Source organism: Camellia sinensis, chromosome 3, assembly GCF_055761805.1.
Source record: "Camellia sinensis isolate YWXY chromosome 3, ASM5576180v1, whole genome shotgun sequence".
NCBI classification, from domain to species: Eukaryota; Viridiplantae; Streptophyta; class Magnoliopsida; order Ericales; family Theaceae; genus Camellia; species Camellia sinensis.
Window position 1 is genome coordinate 43,655,831 of NC_138963.1, and position 21,268 is coordinate 43,677,098.

Here is a 21,268-nt window from a genome sequence, read left to right on the forward strand (position 1 = left end):
ATATGGAACTTGGTGGTTGAGTGAATCTCTCCAACGGCTAAATCAACTGTTACGCATCCGATAGTAACTCTCCTTTCTCCACCAAAGCCAGTGATGACTATCGGCTGCTTCACAATGCGTTCTTCAGAGATTCCGGCCTTTTCTAGAGTAGCGCGAGTCATAATGTTGATAGAGGCTCCACTATCTAGAAAGGCCCTTTTGAACTCAACCCCGTTAATAAAAGCAGTCACATAAAGCGGGCGATTGTGAGAAAAAGGATACTTCCGATCCACCTCGGAGAAAGTAATGGCACTAGATTGCTCTTTTGCCTTCCTCGGGATAGATCCCTCAGTCGACATGCATTCCTCATGGTGTGCCTTAGCTATATTAATGATAGACTTGGTGATTTCTGTTCTTGCCACCTTGGAAAGTCCAAGCTGGTCAAAGAACTGCTTGAACTTTACACAGTCTTGCAAGGTTTTGGCATAGTGATCCGGATCTTTTTCCACTCTTGGAGGCTCGTAGTTAACCATCTCCTCGGTCTCCTCAAAATAAGATGCCACATAAACATGGTGTCCTCCTCTTCCATAGTATTCTTCTCCTCCTTCTGGATCAAAGGGATCTTCGCCATGAGTCATAAATGTTCTGCCCTCTGGATCGAGAGCACTTCCATAGTAAACTTGCTCACCCTCTGGCTCGAGGATGTCGTCCAGATAACAGTCATCGTCATCGAGATTAGCGATAGCCTCGATCATTGGGCCTTCATAAGCTATCATAGCAACATTCTTGCCCTTGTCTCGGTGTTGAGGATATGGTTGTTCTCGGATGTCTTGAGTCCCTCGCTTTTTGAACCTCAATTCGTCTGCTTCGACTTTATCTCTGAAGATTTTCCTGAGAGTCCAACACTTCTCTGTCGGATGTTTCAATGTACGATGGTAGACACAAAATTCAGGGCTCTCACGGTCCTTTTTTGATGGCATTTCTTCAACATAAGGCAATTTTAGCTCTCCGTCAGCCACCCATTCCTTAACTAGAGCTTTCACTTCCTCGATTCCACATGGATAAGAAACATTCCCCTTTTTACCATTATATTGCTTTCGTTTCTGGCCTCTATGACCTCCTCCTTGTGAATTTCGGGTATCCGGGGCAGAGGCAGCAGCAACGATAGGTCCACGAGATGACTTGAAACTAGTCTTGTAACTGGCTTTAAATCCGGACTCCTGAGCCTGAGGAATGCTAATGTTCCGAGCTGCTTCTATTAATGCCGAGAAGGTGGGTAGCTTGTGGTTAACTAGAAACATTTTGTACCTGCTCAATGCCCCTTCTAGACAAATTTGAACCAGATAACTCTCCTCAACTGCTTCATGACAATCCACGGCCTTGTCCTGAAACCTTTTGACGTAGTCAAGGATGTCTTCACTTTCTTGTTGCTTCTCTTTACACAATGTAAGTGTGGTCACCTTCTCCGCCACTTGAAAGAACTTGGAGTGGAATTTGTTAACCATTTCCTCCCAACTTCGGACAGAGTTTGGGGCCAAATTAACATACCAACTATATGCTCGGTCGGTGAGGGACTTAGAGAATTCTCTCAGTCGGAGGACGTGGTTTGAACCATGAATACCTAGAGTCTCGATGAATCGCACAACATGTTCTCGGGCATTTCCTTGTTTGCCGTCGAACTTGATGAACTTCGGCACTGTATACCCCTCAGGGTATGGATAGCTCAGCATCTCAATGGGGTAAGGCGGCTTGACGTCTGGATCAGGCAAAGAGGGTAAGGTCCTCTTGCCCCGTTCGAGATCGAACATGGCCTGCACATCGGCGAGAGTGAGAAACTGTTGAGGGAGAGAGTTTGATGGTGGTATTCCCGGGACTTGGCTTATGTACCCGAAGACTGAGCTAGGGGCGTCCTGGCCATTCTGGTGCTGCGAATTCATCATTGGTGAGGACATTTGACGATACTGGCCATCAGCGCCTATAGACAAGCCAGTTGGTGATGGGATATTGAATTGAGGCCCGTAAAGTCCACCGTACGGCGCCGCTATACCGGGTTATGCTTGCAGATTTGTTGTCGGCACCAAAGGAGGCCCGCTTGGTGCTTGGGTAACATTTACTGGTGGCGTGACAAGATTAGGTACGGGCAGAGCTCCCTTTTGCGCCATCACGCTCCTTATGTTTTCCTGGACACCAACAGTCGCCGGAGCACCATTCATTACACCAGAAACTCCCCTAGTCACCATTGGATCTTGGCTCGGCACGCCATGGAGCCCGGGCATGGGCAAACTGCCGCCGCCTACTGTGGTTTGAGCATGTGTTACTGTGGCCGTGTTGCCATGAGCCATAGGCTGATTGGGGCTTACTTCTCCTTGGATTTGATTTTGCGCTCCGGCGGGAATAACTCCACCACCAGTTTGATTCCCGTTTGGCGCCGATGCAAAGTTAGAACTCATCACCAACATGGTGTGAGTGAGATTCTGAAGAGTGGTAAGAATCTCTTGCTGAGTATTCTGAAGTCCTTGAATGGCTTCAAGCAAAAGTGGTTGATCTGGAGTCATGGTTCTGTCATCACCACCATTAGAGGATCCTTGTTGGTGAACTTCATCTTCTCGCGCCATCCTTGTTGGAGTTGTGTGGATTCCAGATCTCGTTGAGACCATTAACCAATCCGCCTCCCCAGCAGAGTCGCCAAAAAGTAGGAGAGGGTTCAAGAAAGGAGTTGGAAAATTCGAAGATCTTCGAAGATCCTTGAAGAACAATTTCGAATTCTCTAGAATATGATGAGAGGCTTAGATTCTTCAATAATCTCAACTTAGGAACACGACAACAAAGGAGATGATGGAGATAAGAGATTGGGTGAAGAAGAAGGCAAAATGGCTAGAGAATGGAATAATGGCAAGGCTCTCCCATGGATCTCCCACTTTCACTCTCAAGGTTGATAATGGAGAAGGGAAATTAGTTCTTTCCCAAGAGTTAAAAAATCTCCAAAATCCATCCCTTGTAAAGCTATGGGTGGGTGCTATTTATAGGCACCTCATGATGTAGGATGGAGCCCATGTGCAAGGCACATGGGGGATATTCTCTCTAACCACCTTGTCCGAGGAGGTGACCTCTCCGAGGAGGTGACTTCTCCGAGGATGAGAAAACCCCGAAGAGGAGATCACTCCCTCGGCGAACCCTTCTTCTTAGCCACACCTAACCAATGATCCCCAATCATCCCAAAGGGTCAGGGGTAGTCCCAGAGGACGTCCTGCCGCAAAATATTGCCGAGTCTCATGGACCCCCCGAGGTCGTGCCACCTCGACCCGGGTATAGGCTAGTTTAACCGAAGAGTGAATTTATCTCCACTCACCGTCCTCGGGATCGGGTCCTTTGTTCGAACTCCATTACGCCCATCGTTCTGATGCGTAGATCCCGGAAAGCTCCGAGCCCGCAAGTGTTCTGGGACTCATTAACGGAGCGACTTCTAGATTGCGTCTGAATCCGTTCGAAGCCAAGTACTTCGGATCTCTAGATTCGTGGATCCGAATCCTTTCGAGTCCGAGTGCCTCGGATCTCTAGGCTTGCTTAATACCCTTTCGAGTCCGGGCCCGAGTAAGTCTCTAGGTTCGTGGACCCGAACCCTTTCGAGGCTTACAGCGATTCAATCCATTTGATGGCGATAAATCTGGGCCCACCGATTCTTGGACTTGCGATAAATTCGGGCCCACTAATCTTGGGCTATTAGGCCTAAATAATTTAGTGGGCTCAAATTAGCCCCTCTTACAGTTGGAATGGTGAATTAAATTCGCATTGCTCATAATAAGGTTTCATTTGTCAATTGATAGGCCTTAAATTTGATAATGCCTTACAAAAAAACCTCAATGAAATTTTAATATATATCTATTTTTTGAGAAAAGTTATGAAGAAGTTATATTAAAATGAAAGTCAACATCATACAAAACAATAAAAAAAGAAAATAACAAAGGACCAAACAAAAAATCTTAATGAAATTGCAACAAACTACAAAATTCATCAAAAAAATCAACAATGGTATGGGAAAATCACTCTCTGTTTGGTTGTGTTTTGGAAATACGATTCTACACTTACACTGGAGCATGATGTTTGGAACGAGTTTTGAAAACATGTTTCCAAAATTCTGCAGAGAACCCTGAGATAGGCGCGTTTTTCGAAAAAAAATTTTTGTAAATTTTGCCGAACAGGTTGTCCGACCGGTTGATCGGAATAGTGATTTTTTTTTTTTTTTTGCAGTTGATATGTTAATTTTTATATATTCGAAAAAAACATTTTCTAAATTTTTTAAATTTTTTTATGTGCTTTAAAATAATTTTGAGTTGTATATTTAGTTATGAGTTGTAAATTTTTGTATCAAATATCAAATGTCACATCAATAATTGCCTACTCAAATCAAAACTCTTTTCAAAACTCTTTACCAAACAAATTTTCTACACTCAAATCATAATTCCAAACCCCACAAACTCAAAATACAACTCATATTCTCAAATCATAATTACAAAACACAACCAAACATAACCTAAGTTTTTCGTAGATGTGATTTGAAAAACAAGAATTATATTTAATTAAAGCTTAGTAACGTCGTCACTATCGATGTTGTCCTTGCTGCAACTGCTTTCTTGTAGATTGGTCATCGCCAGAAGCCAAAATTGAAGAAGAAGAACACACACAACAATAAAGGAGAAGGATTGAAAGAATAGGGAGTTATTGTGGATACTAAAAATTCAAAAATCTATACTAAAAATCATGGGAGAAGCTCTCAAACCTCACTTTCTAAGCATAAAAAATTTATATCTACATTTCAAAAGTATTTTTACGTTTCATCAAAAGGTCATCGCGGAAGCGTCGAAATTTGCCAGAATAAAACCCAATGCCCTTGGTTGGGTCTCACCATCAATATATATCTATTGGAGTACTCAAACACTCACTATATTATTAATCACTTAACAAATCTAATTAGGTTACATTTTTTATTTTATTTGTGTACTTTAAATTTACTTTAACAAATAATTTTATCTCCATTGAAGATACTCTTAGTGAGTGTTGTAGAATAGTATTAATTAATAAGATTTAAAATGAAAAAATGATAAACAAGTTAATTTTTTATACTCACTTTATAGATTCAATGACATGCAAATAAAATGGCTAGTTGATAATTAAAGAAGATAAAAGAGTGTGTTGCCTTGGATATTCTAAGACAATGTCACATCATTAAACTTCCACAAGCAAATTTAACTTTTAGGTTGGAATAGCATCATCCTTCAAAACATTTCTCATATATCTTTTAAGATAAACACAATAATCTACAATTATTTTAACTTTTTTAACAAGTTCACGCTGTTAATAAAATTTTAAAAAGTTCTGTTAGTGGGAATAACTAGAAAAAAAATACAAAAATAAGAGAGACTTCTATAAATTACAAAATTTGCGTGCCATTATAAATAATTATGTTTTAGGCCTTGTTTAGCAAGCGTTCCTTTTAGTCAAAAAGTTAAAAAGTTATTAAAAAAATCAAAAAGTCAATAATTCATACCAAAAATTCAAAAATTCATTTTTCTCTTTGCTTTTTGCATAGTTTTTCGTAAAAAGTCATCTCAAATATACTAATTTTTTACATTACATTTTAGTCAAAAAATTAAAAAATTACTAAAAAAATTTATTCCCAAACGAGGCATTAGTTTTTATCTTTTATTTTTTTAAGAATTTGAAATAGAGATTATACATTTCTAGGCCCTGGATAAAAAGTTAAAAAATGAGAGCATTTCAAACTTAGGAACAGTGGTGGTAGTAAAGGTAGTGGAAATGAGAAACTAGGAGGGGTGAAAGTGGTAACAATAATGACAATATCGATAGTTGTGTTAGTTGAGAGATAATAATGGTCTTATCCTAATGATGGTGGCAAAACAAAACACCATAACGATATGGCAGAGGTATGCGTAATAAAAAAGTTATTTGTGGCATAAAATTTTAACAATTAAAAGAATATAAATTTTAATCATAAAAAATATTTAATTATTTTTATGTAATACATTTAGCTTTAATTTATGAATTAATTATCAAACAATATTTGGATATAGTTAATTGTGAATCTAAAAAGTTGATTGTGTACTTTCTAAGACTATTTAGATTAAGTAAATCTAATTTTTTTTAAAAAAAAATTGATGAAAATACAAAAAAAATATATACTAAAAATAACAAAATCCAAATAACAAAAAATTTAGAAACTAAAAAATTAATTTTAAAAACTCAAAATCAAACAAAATGATTTTTACTAAGAAAAGATTAAAAAGTATGTACCATATGCATCTTATAACTAAAAAAGAAAATAATATAATTTCACACTTTCTGAGTCATAATTATAAAATATAAAAAAGTCATAACCAAATATTACATGAGGTATAATAAAAAATTTCATGAGTCATAATTAAAATAATATCATAACTAAAGAAGAAAATTAATCATAATTAAAAAATAAAATGACATAACTAGAGGAATTTTTATAAATTACAAAAATAAAAAAGCCTTTATTCAATGCATATATCTTTGCGTTTTAGGGTTTTTATAAAATATTTATAATTAGGGCATATGATACACCTCTTATTCAAAAAAAAAAAAAAAAAAAATAATAATAATAATAATGTAGGTGTTTGGAAAGTGGTTATTTTAGAGATTTTTTGGCTATTTTAGTAAGTTATTTTAATTTTTGTGTTTAGGAAGATGTGATGGATTTTTATTTGAGTTGGTGTATTGAAAAATGTGTTGAAATGATATTTGAAATTAAAATGACAAATTTTATCCTAATCTCACATTTTTCAAAATTAATTTAAAGGGGCAAAATTATAATTTACCAACCTGTCACTGTGACAATGATAAGTTGTGCCTGCATTGTCACTGTGATAGGCTTACAACCAGACTATTTTTTTTTTTTAAAAATTTTAAAACCTTTGGTTTAGGAGCTATTAGTTTTTTTTTTTTTTTTAAAGACTATTTTGGCCTTAAAGTTAGGTTTCCAAACACCGCCAATAATATAATAGTATGCCCCTTTCCTTTTTTACCAAATGGTGAGGGGCGAAGAAAAGTTCAATTATCGGAGGAAGAAAAATAAAAAACACAAAAATTAGAGGAACTTTTATAAATTACAAAAACAAGCGGGCCTTTATAAAATGTGTATATCTCTGCGTTTTAGGGTTTTTTTTTTTTTTTGTGTTTTTATCAATTGAAGCGGCCAAACCGAAGCTATCTGCGTTTTAGTCGAAGGTCCTCTTCCAGCAATAACCATGGGGTATGAACATTCGATCTCACTCTCTTAAATACTTGTTTTTGCTTTTGTTTGGTTTCATGGAAAATTCTTGAAAATAATTTCCCTAGAAAATTCGATCTTCATTCGACTACTATGTATGTATTGGTGTGTGTAAATCATCGCTGTAAACATTTTTTTTGTAATGAAACAATTTGAAAATCATGTATGTATGTGCGATAGTTTTCCAAATTGAATTAGATTTAAGTGAATTTTTTTTTTTTTTTGGGGGGGGGGGGGGGGTGGCGGGCGGGGGTGGTGTTTATGTGATCTTAGACAAAATATGAATTCAATCCTGTGTTTCATTGAGATCTGAGAGGAGATCATAACTGAAGGATTTAAGTTGGATCAAAATTGATGGAACTTATTATGATCTGTGAAATCAGTCAAAATGTAGGTCTAAGATATAAATTTCAGTATATTAAAAACAGGTTCTCTTTTACATCCAGATACTTGGTTGGACTTGGACTAGGACTTGTTATTCCAAATCCCTTTTGGAGGTTTTGATATTCTATTGATTCATAGATGGATAGATGCATGTATGAGGTGATCTTCCTTGCTACATCTCACTAGATATTTGATTGAGACCCCTTTTAGAATATCTTTTACTACATCCATTGATACATATGATGTGAGCATCAAGTATATGGATGTTAGTTCCATCCATGTTGATGAGCTATGGGGCTATTTGTTACAGCTTCTAGGAGTTGATTATAACTTATTTTAATTTTGGGAGTCTATGCTAAGATTGTTTGGTGCAGTTTTTGCTTATAGCTTACTAGGCAGAAATAGCTTAAATAAGTTGATTTTTTGAAAGTTGGGAAATGGGTGCTTTTAGCTTTTGCTTTCTAATTATCAGCTTTTAGTTTAAAAAAAGTGCCACCAAACAGGGCCTATGTAATTGGAAAATATACTAATATGGAATTTCAACAGTTGTCTTGTGCTCATGTGATTGGTTTTCTGCTATGAAGACCAAGCATTTTCAAGTAAAAATTGGGGTCAAGTGTTCTATTAAAATGAACCTGAGTAGGTGAAGTCTATGTTACACGAACTCAGCATCGTGGGGCGAAGTACCCGTGTCGACACGACACGGGTGTGGGTGTGGGATCTGTGTCAGATTCTCCTCTTCTCTCTCGAACACGGCTCTTTACAAACGGCGGCAAAATAAATGGAAGAGGAGAGAGCAAGAAAGAACCTGGTTGCTGTTCGAAAGGACGAAGACATTGGTTGCAGACTTCGATCCCTTTGGTCGCTAGCTTCAATAGCTTTGACTTTCACTCGATGCTCGATCTCCTTCTCTGTCTTCTCTCTCGTCTCTCGATCTCTCTTTTCCTCTCCTCTCATCTCTCTCTCTCTCTCTCTCTCTCTCTCTTCTTCTTCTTCTTCTTCTTTTTTTTGTGTCTTCTCTTCTCTCTGTTCTCTTTTCTCATCTTTGACTTTTCTCTTCCTCTTTTTGTGTTATCTCTCTGTTCTCTTTTCTTATCCTTTTGATTACATTTATATTATATAATATGAATTACATTAATATAATAATATATAATATTATTCATATTATATAATATATTCATTCATAAAAAATTGAATAATATAATATATCATAAATAATATGATTTTTATACCTAAAATAAAAATAACTTATTTTATCATGTATGATATAATTTATTTTATATCTAAAATAATTTATATTTATTATTTATATGTGTATATGTATTTTTAACAAAATCTATTATTCCTTAGTTTTTTTTTAAATTCATCTTCATATAATAAATATATTTAAAAAAAAAAAAAACTATTTAACGTATCCCCGTCCTGTATCCAAATTTGGATTCATTTCCACGTATCCTCAATTTTTAATTTTGAAGTATCGGATCCCTACATACACACCCGCACCCAATACTCGTACCTGAGTCCATGTAACATAGGGTGAAATCTAAAGCTTTGTTTTGTTGATTAAGGTTGAGTGTGCAAAGTGGTTATTAGCCTGAAACACGTAAAATGTATAAAATACTATGAAGATTCCTTTTCAAGAAGTGTTCAGCTGTGTGGGTAATTTCAGTTAAGCCGTTTGCTTTGCTGTGTAACCATTCTCCGCATTGTAATGCTTCTGACTCCGGAGTTTGAAGTGGATGGCACTGATATTTTTAAATGAAACTCAATGTTTACTCATTGATTAAATAAGTGTGATAAGATAATGATGAGAGAATCAGAATTCTTAGCGTCATTGACCTTTTCTTTTAATTTTTATTGTTTTCAATGGGAATCTGAGATAATTTTAACTTGTCCCACAAATTTCCGGAGTTAATTCTTTTTCTTTAAAAAAAATAAAATAAAATAAATGATGATGTGTGGATAATCTTCTGTATATTCAAGTTTGTACTTGTGATGCCTTATGCTCAATATCTGAATTTCTACATCACTGTCTTGCTGAGGTTGTACGGTTTTGCTTCAGACAGTATGTGCAAACTGTAGTTGGTCTCTCTTTAGGTTTTCATATCTGAAACAATGTGATTTTAGTATATGGTGTATTCAATCGCTGACTTGTAGTTTATATATACACAACAATGCTACGTCCTTCTAATTTATCACCCCTAAATGATCCCTAATGCCATGGCGTTGAGGTTAGACCCCATGTGTTAGAATGTTTGACAAATCAAAATTTGACATTATTAGGGATGGTTTTAGGGGTGATAAATTAGGAGTCTCACGCATTTTTCATATATATATATATACTTCTTCCATTCATTCATTGTGTTTTGGGTTTTAAATTGGTTGTGACAATAATGATGATTTGGGGCAAACACTCCCATGTTTGTAGATTCCAATAATAATGTTATTTCTTATTTAAAATTTTATTTATATATTTTATTTATTTTTAAATATTATTATTTATAACATAAAATTTTAAAATAGAAAGACATTACAAAAAATCGTCACAAATTAAGCCTTTAATTTTTAGCAGTTGAGGTTCCTTTTTTTGGGAGGATCCTGCTTTTTGTGGTAGGTGTTCTCATATCCCACTTCCTTGGCGAGCAGATTTTCTGCCATTACCTCTTTGGCGAGCATGAGAAATACATAACTGATGCATACATTTGTGAGTACCTATCGGCCCTGTTTGATTGATTGGAATAATAGTCATAGGATTAATAATCGTTGGGATTAACCATTGGATTGACTGTCCAACTTAATTAGTAGGATAAATGTGTGGGATTGTTAATTCCTACTTCCATATGGTATTGAATATCCCACGATTTTGTGGGATTAGAAGTCCTATGTATTACTAAGCCAGCCATCTTTTATGCCATCCAAACACAGGATCACTGGGTTAATAATCCAATCCTACACTCTAATAGTGGAATCAAACAGGCCCATTGTGTATTTGCTATACTTTCTAGATATTCATGGTCACTCTGTCAATTCAAATTTCAATACAGAACATACAAGTTCTTTTTATTGGATTATTTACATTCAATGTTTTTTTTACACTTTTTTTTGTGTATCCATATTTAGTCTGCTAGTGAATTTATTACAGGAAGACACGTGGAATGGGAGCTGGTCGCAAGCTGAAGTCCCACCGTAGAAGGCAAAGGTGGGCTGATAAGTCATATAAAAAGTCCCATCTTGGCAACGAATGGAAGAAGCCATTCGCTGGGTCCTCCCATGCAAAGGGCATTGTTCTTGAGAAAATGTAAGAAGTTTCTCTGCCCTTTTTCCTTCCAATTTCTGCCCTATTCTTCAAATTTAATAATTTTTCTGTATAATACCTAACTGTTGTTCGACTGGTTGGATTTTACAGTGGAATTGAGGCTAAGCAGCCAAACTCTGCTATTAGAAAATGTGCCCGAGTTCAACTGATTAAGAATGGAAAGAAGATTGCTGCCTTTGTGCCCAATGATGGTTGCTTGAACTATATTGAGGAGAATGTGAGCACCGTCATGTATTCATATTAAAGTAGTTTATTCTCAATTTTTTCTTGATTTTTATAGAAAGTGTTTCTTTTCTTTTTCTGGTGGTTGGCATGTAGGATGAGGTGCTGATTGCAGGATTTGGTCGTAAGGGGCATGCAGTTGGAGATATTCCGGGAGTTAGGTTTAAGGTTGTGAAGGTGTCTGGTGTGTCTCTGCTGGCTCTCTTCAAAGAGAAGAAAGAGAAACCAAGGTCTTGAACTCCAGTGAAGATGGAATCCTGTGAGCAGATTTTCTCCTTCAATTGCTCTTTGTTTGTTTGTTTGTTTTTTTTGTTGTTGAAAATCATTTTATCATTCTCTTAAATGAGTTAGGCTTTGTTTTGCGGCACTATTATGAGACTAAAATAGAAACTTCAATTTTCTCTTGCTGAACTGAATTAAAGGGTGACTTGTATAATAAATTAGTTTCATAAAATCTCTGGTTCTACAAGTTTGGAGGGGTTTTAATTTTATGCTCCTTTTAACTTTTGAGATGAGATACATCAGCTTTATGTCCCAGTCTGCAAGTGCGCAAGCATTTCAATTTTTATGTTCCTATAACTCCATCGATTTCATGTCACTGTATGGAGTTTCAACTTTTGAACTTCAGAGGCTCAGTAATAGCATGCAAAGCGGGTATATCTGCTATGAAACTAACTAGCTATGCTAAAGTCAGTAAATTATGTGAACTGTCTTTCATATTTAGGGTTTGGGGTTTGTGATGCTTTCCTTTGTTGTTGTTGTTTTTGACTTAAAATTGCCTAGGATCCCTGCATCTTCGCCCACCAAATGAATTGCTAATAGAAGCAACCATACCAATGCCAATGGAAGCCTGGACATTGTTAACAGCATAGCCAGTGGAGTTTAATTACTTCCATAAAATCCTAGTTTTTAGCATAGAAATTAGAAAACCAAAATCCAAGCCAACAAGTGTGTTGCTGTCTCAGGATGATTCTGACAATGTGGACATTCAGTATCAAAGGAAAGGAATGAGTTCGGATCCTCTGCCGCTTTTTCTTGCGGCGGGTCATGCGGCGTCCCAAAATGACGTCAGTTTGGGGCCAAATTTCAAAAAAAAAACAAAAAAAAAACACAGAATCAGAGAAAAGAGGGGAGAAAGAAACATAGAGGCGAGAGAGGAGAAGAACACCAGCGAGACAACCGAAAACTCGCCATGAACTCTGCCAAACAAATCGAAACACAAAGGCAACATGAAAGCAGAACTCTCTGCCGTCACAACCGACCGGACATCTTCACGGTATGAACCAACTGCCGCCACAACTGACCGGACGTCGTCACGGTACGAACCACAACAAACTCGCACATAATGAGCCCAAAGAAAGACCCACAACCAGACAAAAGGATCCAAATGATCCTAACCATTTATCATTCATAGGCCTCACCACCTACACAAACAGAGACCTCAAAGCTTTGAAAGTTACTGGAAACATAAACAGATCTATGTATGTCACACAAATCTGACGTAATAACATCATCTATATCTCTGAATCAGCTCACGAGCTCACTCTCACTCAAGGATGAGAAGAACTAGCTCAACACAGATCGCCATAATCCGTGGGGGGAGCTTTCTCTCTCTAGATAGAGAGACGCTCTACTTTCTTCCCCTCACCGGCCTTCCTTCCTCTGCTCTTTCTCTTCTCTGATTCTGTGTTTTTGTTTGTTTATTTATTTTTTAAAATTTAGCCTCAAAACGACGTCGTTTTGAGGTGTTGCAGGACCCACCGCAAGAAAAGGCGACAGAGAATCCGGACTCCAAAGGAATGCCCCTCTATTTTTTTTTTGGACAAATTATTCCTTGGTTGTGATGATTAAGAATAGAATTTTCCCACTTATTAGGTGGAAAGTGATATGCAAACTTGATGGAGAACTCATGAAATGAAACCTCATATGTGGGCATCTTGTATCCAGCTGGAGCCTATTAGTGCAGTCTTTTATTCAATTAGCAAACAAAGTTTTGTATTTGTTCTCCAGTAGCAGTTTGTTAAAGGTTTATGCTAATTGTGGTGGTGACACACAGTTAATATATACTCAGAGATGTACGATGGTGTCATGGTGGGTGGGAACATTGTACTCTTTTTTAATTTTTTATTTTAAATTATTTTGTTTGATATATATATATATATATATAAGTGAATCACACTTTTACACATCACACTTTAGTTACATTATTAGAGCACTCACGCACTCTCAAAACAAATCAGGATAAATTACAAATACACCTTCTGAGATTTGCTTAAAGTACAGATTGTCTCTTGTGATTTGAAAAATTACAATTACCAACTTGTTAGAATTTTTTATTTAACAGAATTAATTAAAAAAATGAAATTCATAATTGCTCTCTTATACAATAATAAAATTATTTAAATTATTAATTGAAATATATTTTTAACATCATTAAAAATTGTTAATTGACTTGATGATTTATTAATAGAATGGGCGATTTGTTATGAAATTAGAAATCTCAAGAGATAGAATGTAATTTCTAAAATTATAGGGAGTAATTCGTAGTTTAATCAAATTTTAGGGAGTGTATTTATAATTTACTTAACAAACAAATATGAATAAAAATGATTCTTGCTATTTTTAACTTTTGTCATGTAGTATACACTTTATTATACAATTTTAATTATCTCATTGGAGACACTCTAAGAGGGTCATGAAACCTACATTTTGCCCAGACACCAAAATTTTAGCTTTCCAATGGGCTGCTAAAAAATCTGTCAAATTGATATTGAGATCCTCTCCATTTTAGCAAAATATATTATCTAATGGTTATGAAAAAAATCATCTTAATGTTGTTAAATATGTAATGGAGGTTTTTCATTATAATTATGTAATAGAGAGGATCGGAATTTGTCAAATTTTGGCAATGTGCAAATCTTGTCTCAAATGTGGCATTATATTGTCATTGTCAAAATTTGACAAGAAGCTTTGTGTGAGAGGAATAATATAATTTTATAGTATTTAGCTATGAAATTTTTTGAAAACAAAAGCATCAAGACAGGTTAAGCAGTCTCAAACTTTGATTGGCTAGAAGTACTTTGATTAAAGAGAGCTAAATCTACTCAATCAAAGCCCATGCCGACCTTTGGAGTTGGAGTCGCATTTTTAAGGAAGATAATCTGAATTTGTTACCCAATAATGTCAAGAAGTTAAAAATGTAATTTACATTTTATATATGTTCATATTATTTAATATTTTTTATGCACTTTCATATATATTTTAATGAAAAATGCTTCATTCCTTTGTACTCTTTCAATGAACTCTCGTCAAATTATTTGTCACGCCATTAAGAGAAAAAAATTAAGAGATGTAATATTACTCATATTATTTCCGTATATGCTAACATCAACTACTGAATAGTAATTAATATATACTAAAGTTAACTACCGAACAATCGAAAAATAATTAATATTTGGATTGGGCTTTCCTCCGGTCTAGATTGGAGGATGTTGTTTGGATTTGTGAGGCATATCATGAATTTCATTTCGATAATTTAAATCGTTCATTTTGTAGAGACTTTCGTGTATCCATGAAAAAATTAATTTGATCCAATGATCATAGTATGTTCAAGTCATAACGTTTGTTACCAAAAAATTAATGATCTATTTTTTTAAAAACGCTTTCCTATATTTTTTTGGTGACACACATAAATTAAACATGTTATAGTTATTGGATTGATTTCATTTTTTTTCAAAAAATAATATACATGAAGGGTTTTACAAAATAAATAATTTAGATCGTGGAAATAGAATCTTTGATGAACTCTACGATCTCAAATAACTTCTTTAATTTAGATTTTGAACTGAAGATAATCTCTTCCCCTAACATTTTCCTTAGAACACCGCAACACACAATTTTGGGAAGGATTTTATACAAAAATTCAGTAAGAATAAATATATATATATATATATATATATATATATTTGTTTGTTTGAATTCAATTATTTAGGCCCATTTTGACAATAAAACAGGAAAAAAAAAAACCTCTTTTTTTTTTTAATTTTGTTATCTTTAGTGATTTTGTTTTTTATAAATTATGTCAAAATTTTTTACTTTTCCGGTCTGTCTTGTAAAGATGAATCTAAAAAGTATATTTTTAAAAAAAAAATTCAGAAAAAATTCATTAAAGACGAAAATAAATCAAAAAAATTATTTATTTTGATTTTTTTTTGTCTTCTCTAAATATTTTTAGATTTTTTAAAAAATTATAATTTTTCGGTCCGTCTTATCAAGCTGAACTCAAACCTATAACTTTTTGAAATTTTTTTTTTTTAGAAAATCACTAAAAAAAGAAAATAAATAAATGAATAACGCTTTCCAAAAGACCTTTATTATGGGATCAAGATTTGCACAAGGATAAAATTGTGATTTGAGCACAACTACTGTTGCGATTTGTCAAAAAGCAGCAGTCTATCCTGCACAGGTCTCACACAACCTAAGAAGAATATTTTTCAAATTATTTGTACAAACTTATAATATTAATTAAATATTTATAATATTGTAGAGAGAGTCTGTGTTCACAGACCCACGCCCAAATCTTAGGTTGGATTTGGTCTGGGAATAGAGCATATCTACCCCCGAAATTGGTGCTATCTCATCTCATGCTTTCACTGAAACCCTAATACTTTGGAAGAAGAGAAAACACTACACCCCATCAAACCCCTTCACTTTGGATTTTTCTATAATACCCCCAAAAATGTTTGAAACTCCCAAATTTAGGGATTTTCATAATTCTTAAAATAATATAAATTAATCATGTATTTTTGTTATTTATTTATTTTTTTTAAACCAATCACAAATGAGCAGGGATTATATTTTTTGGGGTCTGTAGCATGGTTGAATACCCAAATGTACATTTTTGGGTAATTGAATTTAGGCCTCTAAAATTTTGAATATTTTTTATTTTTTTATTTTTCACTTTGTTACAAGGATTGAGTTTATCTTCAATTTGGATAAGGAATTGACACTTTTTATAAATAAATGATTTAAATTTTGCTCACTTATTTACAAATTCAATATTAGATCTCAAAAAAATTAGACCTAATATTTAATGAAATAATGGACAGATAAAAAATAAATCTTAGATTCATAAAAAGTGTTGATGTGGCACAATATCAAAGTCCAGATAATTATGGACTAGAGAAACCATTTTCTTTCTGCAACACCTAAATTTAGATTTTGGGTAATTCTCAAGGGAGTTTGGGTAAATTTGAACCATTAGATTTAAATTAATCAACTACTGGCCGTTCACAAATTTTATTGGTTAAAATATATGCAAAGTAACATTTGTTTTACTTTAAATTTTAAAAAGTTGCTAGATTTATTTTTTATAATTTTAATTTCATAATGTCCTAAGAAAGTGAAATCTAAAAAAAAAAATGTTCTAAGAAAGTGAATGTTGATATTGCAAATGTTATCAGGCGAATAATAATTTAAAACTTCATGGCTGCAAAAAAATGTAGCCACTTTGGGTAAGGTTAGGTTTTGAGGCTCGTTGAATTTTATTTTAATGATTCGAACTGTTCATTTTATTAGATCTTTTGTGATATCATTCATGAAATGCGATATGTACTGAATCTCACGGACCACTCTAGTTCAAATATAAATTTGAGAGAAGTTTAACCCTTTTCCCTTATCAATCTAATTATTCCAATATAATATGATACTCTCTCATTATATTCTTACAATAATACTTTGTGTGTGCGTCCATTCTTAGAACAATAATGCTAAGTATCATGAAAACAATGTCATGAAAAGTTTTCATGAAGATTCTCCACTCTTGGATTAGATTATAGTGTTTGTAGTGTTTTATTGTATGTTATGCATTCACCATTAGATTAGTTTCATGAAGTTTTTCATGATATTTATTTCATGATATGTAGCATTACCCTTCTTAGAAACTACCTGCAAATAAGAATACTTGGCGGGTAAGGAAGAATATTTTGGAAACATACAAACCACTCTAATTCAAAATCCAAATTCTTGCAACAACCAAAGTACTTCTCAACACCTCACATAGTTTGAAGTTCAGAGAATATATGTAACATCACTTCAATCTCTCACTCTCTCTTTGAATGAGAAAACATATTCCTTGCAACAGGCAATGAATGTTTCCATGGTTGAAATTTTATTGATTTATCAATCTATAAAAGCAATAGTAGGTACAAAATTTTTTTGTATCTGATCTTTATTTTTTTATTTTTATCATTAGATATAAAATTAGCGGTAATGATAAAAAAATTTATTTATGTATAACAATTTTCAATCAATAAGGAAATAAGTAAGGATTTAACAATCAAGAAACAAAGAAAATAAAGGTGATTGAGGTGAATCAAGGCTCTTAAACCAAACTCAAAAGATTAAAATTAACATTCGAGTCTAATAATTGAAGACAAGAAAGTTCTATCATTGGGACTAGCTCAATTCTATCATTGACCAAAATGCCAACACCTTAATAGGTAATCAGGAGTTTGAATATTGTCATAGATGAGTCTCTCTCACCCCAAACTACAGCCTCTGATGATACACACACACACAACCCCCCCCCCCCCCCCCCCCCCCCAACAAAACAAAAAAAAAAAAAAAAAAGAACTATAATTTCTATTTCTAGCAAGCAAGGAGATTTCTAACATCTACATGAGATGACTATTGCTTTGAACCATGGAAACAAGCTCTGTGCATGTGGTGTAAGGTTGCGTACATCTAACTCTTTCCAGATTCTGTATTGATTGGAGACTGGTACACTGAGCTGCCCTACATTAGAGGGCTATGGAGAAGTCCATGCCAAGATGAACCAAATGCATTCCAACTCTCTCTCCCTGAATCAACATCACCCATGTTTGCATCTCCACTAATTTGCCATGGGAATCCCCACAACACTCTATTCTCTCCTTCTCTTCCATTGCTCAACTCTTGCTTCATTGTTGTCACTGTCATATCTTCATATGGCCTCACCATTTCTCCACTAACATTGACACTCGCACCACCCCCATTACCCATCATCCCATAGTACAAACCATGAAAGCCATTTGGGGCTTCAAGAAAGGCATGAGGAGTTGTACCATAGGTTTGGGCATTAGGGTTTCCAAGAACATCAAACATTGGAACACCCTGATCATGATGATGATGATCATGATCAAACCCTAGATGACCATTTGGTTGATTGTGGAGCCTAGCAAATGCAAGGCTGAGATCATTGGAATCATAGGTCAAGCAAGGGAGAGTAGAGAGGGGATTGTGATGGGTTGGGATCAGTGGTTGATGATCATCTTGGCTCCTCTTTGATGGTGGTGAGGACCTCCTGTTCTTCCTGCATCCTCCACCTACTGGAACATTTCTCAGTGTTCCTCCTTTGGTCCAATACCTCTTGCATGACTTGCAAAAGTACCTTGGCTGAGAGAGACTGTAGTTGTTGTAGTAACAAAACTTGGTGTTGGTGGATTCACATCTAGGGCACTTCTGTGCTTGTTCTGGCTGAGGCCTTGGTTTCTTCTCTTGATTTGTTTTTGTGCAAACCAACATGCTTTCTAGGGTTTGATGAGTTGCGATCTCCTGAAGTGATCACAAATTGGAAACATCTCAATTGATTAGTAATTATAAATATAATAAATTTAAGGCACAAAAATATTTCACAGAATGGGACACAGATGCTAGATAAAGGGTGAGTTTCTCAATCTGTGAAATCTTTATGTATTCCTAACACTCCACAAAATGAATCTTAACACTGCATTATGTAACATTTATGTGTTTGTAACATTATTGAGAGAGATTTAACCCTAAACTTTTAAATTATATATATATATATATATATAATATATGAGAACTAGTGGATGAAAATATAAGATTGGAATTGTTCTGTCACAATTTTTGTTGAGAAAGGAGACAAGCTTATAAAGCAAGAAACAGAGGGAAACCTTTTTCAAACTGAAAGGATTTGGGTGGAAATTTAAACTTCATAACCCTCCCATTTCAAGTAATTCAGATAGAAGTATGATAGAAATGCTCTATAAGTTAGAAATTCTTACAAGAAATCTATTGAAAAAATACAATTTACCCTAAAACACTCATGCCCATGGAATCAATTAATGGAAAACAAAAATCAAAAAACATCCCTTTTCTCCCTTTCTTTCAACTTTTTTTTTAAAATTTTTTTTTTTTTAAACACCAAAATGGTAATCCTTCCAAAATGGATAAAGATTGCGTCTTTTCATAGACCCACAGCCCAAAATCACATTAAAAAAAAAAATTTAAAAGAGAGAAAAGAAGAAGAATGAAAGGAAAATGAAAAGGAAAGTAAAGTTCAATTGAAAAAAAAGAAACTAGTGCTAATGATATGCACTTCTCATCCTACCTGATGGTGTTGTGCACTAGAAGGATCCATCCATACACAACCTGTGACTCTTCCCAAGATTGAAAAAGATGAGTATGTTGAATTTAGAGAGAGAGAGAGAGAGAGAGAGAGAGAGTACAGTGAAAGGGAGAGGAGAGGAGTGATTCAAAGTGAAGTAAAATGAGGCTCTAGCTCTCTCTATTTAAATAAAGCAAAGCACATAATTAGAAAGAGATTATAAGCTACAACAGATTCATGCCCCAGCTTCGAGACAAGACTCCGTGTCTATGTGGTCCCTACACTTGTCACACTTGTCATTCCGCCGAAAAAATATCTATTATTAAAAAGATACACAATCATGTTATTTTCTCACCTTATCTTCACCAAAAGACTTGTTGACTCCCTCACCAAGCAAACAACCTCATGTCTAAAAATCGCATATTATATAAAACCCTAACAAAATGATAATAAATTAATAATAAGATGATAAATCTCATGAAAGTGACATAAAAATATAAAAATATAATAACGTTTATTGGAAGACACTATGCAAGTACAAACACTATTGAATTTAACATTATAAAAATCATTACATTCTATTTAGCTTTTGTTTTTTAGCAATTTTGTTTGAATCGAAAATTTTGTACAACATCCAACTAGCCTCCAATAATGCCATTACACAACTAAGAAATATGAACATATACATGTGATACAATATAAATATGTCAACATGAAATTTTTCAAAGAATATAGTACATAATCTGTGCAGAACCCATGCAAAATATATGATTTAATATATTTATTTTGTGTAAAGATAAATAATTATATGTCATATATATATATATATATAAATAATTAAGTTAAACATAATATTTTTTAAAGTCTAAATGAAAAGAATAGATATAAATTTATATTGTTTTGTTTTATTGTTGGATTTTGAATTATTTTATTTAATTTTTTAATATGTTTTATATATATCTAAGAGTTGGAAAGCATCAAATGAATGTCATATTAAGGTCGGATACAACACATTACTTTTTTTTTGAAATGTTTACTTTTCTTGGTGTTACACTTATTTATTTCAAAATTTAAATTAAATGACTTAAGATAAGAAAGAGGGGAAAAAAATAAATGTTTGACATTGTGAAATAGAAATAACTCAACAATACAAGTCTTTTGGATTGGATTTTCAAATCCCACATTTGGTCATGGAAAAATGCTATTGACCCAGATGCTTTGTTTCAAATTTTTTTGGGTAGATTATTTTTGTGGTAGAGATTGAATTATTATAGTATGAGTCTAAATATGAAATGAATTTTAATTATAAATTATTATTTCTAGAACCATAGAATTACTGTTTGGTCATGGCTGAATAAAATTTCACATTTCGTTAGGCCTCATCTTATTAAGGAGAAATAACTAATTATGTAGGCCCCACACAAAAGACTTGAAGGTTGAAGACCAATGGTGATGATGAATGTGGCAAGGGGGACACCTAGATTATGCACTTACATTAACATGATCTAGGGGAATGATTTTTAAATTTTTTTTTTTTTTTGACCTTTTAAATTCAGCTACATAAGATGAATTGGCAAAGTAAAAAAATTTAACATATTTTTAAAAAAAAGTCATCAAAAACAAAAATTTTAAAAATGTAACTTTTTTTTGGTGTTCCCAAACACCC

The 21,268-nt window shown here is 34.0% G+C and overlaps 2 protein-coding genes and 1 long non-coding RNA gene across 3 annotated transcripts; 2 read left to right on the top strand and 1 right to left on the bottom strand.

Annotated features, from left to right (window-relative positions):
* The first annotated feature begins 7,021 nt into the window (after positions 1 to 7,021).
* On the top strand, positions 7,022 to 11,667 carry LOC114323758 (small ribosomal subunit protein uS12). The gene is made up of 4 exons (XM_028271419.2): positions 7,022 to 7,273; positions 10,818 to 10,973; positions 11,082 to 11,208; positions 11,310 to 11,667. The coding sequence occupies exons 1-4, from the start codon at positions 7,269 to 7,271 to the stop codon at positions 11,448 to 11,450; spliced, it is 429 nt and encodes a 142-aa protein (XP_028127220.1). The 5' UTR covers positions 7,022 to 7,268; the 3' UTR covers positions 11,451 to 11,667.
* A 511-nt stretch (positions 11,668 to 12,178) lies between these two features.
* On the top strand, positions 12,179 to 13,399 carry LOC145822507 (uncharacterized). Its single transcript, XR_014363838.1, has 2 exons — positions 12,179 to 12,531; positions 12,936 to 13,399. It is a non-coding gene; the product is annotated as an uncharacterized LOC145822507 (long non-coding RNA).
* A 4,196-nt stretch (positions 13,400 to 17,595) lies between these two features.
* On the bottom strand, positions 17,596 to 19,830 carry LOC114323757 (dof zinc finger protein DOF3.2). Its single transcript, XM_028271417.2, has 2 exons — positions 19,606 to 19,830; positions 17,596 to 18,806 (listed from the first exon to the last, which is right to left on the bottom strand). Exons 1-2 carry the CDS (start codon positions 19,633 to 19,635, stop codon positions 18,009 to 18,011), a joined length of 828 nt encoding a protein of 275 aa, XP_028127218.2. The 5' UTR covers positions 19,636 to 19,830; the 3' UTR covers positions 17,596 to 18,008.
* Positions 19,831 to 21,268: the final 1,438 nt, after the last annotated feature.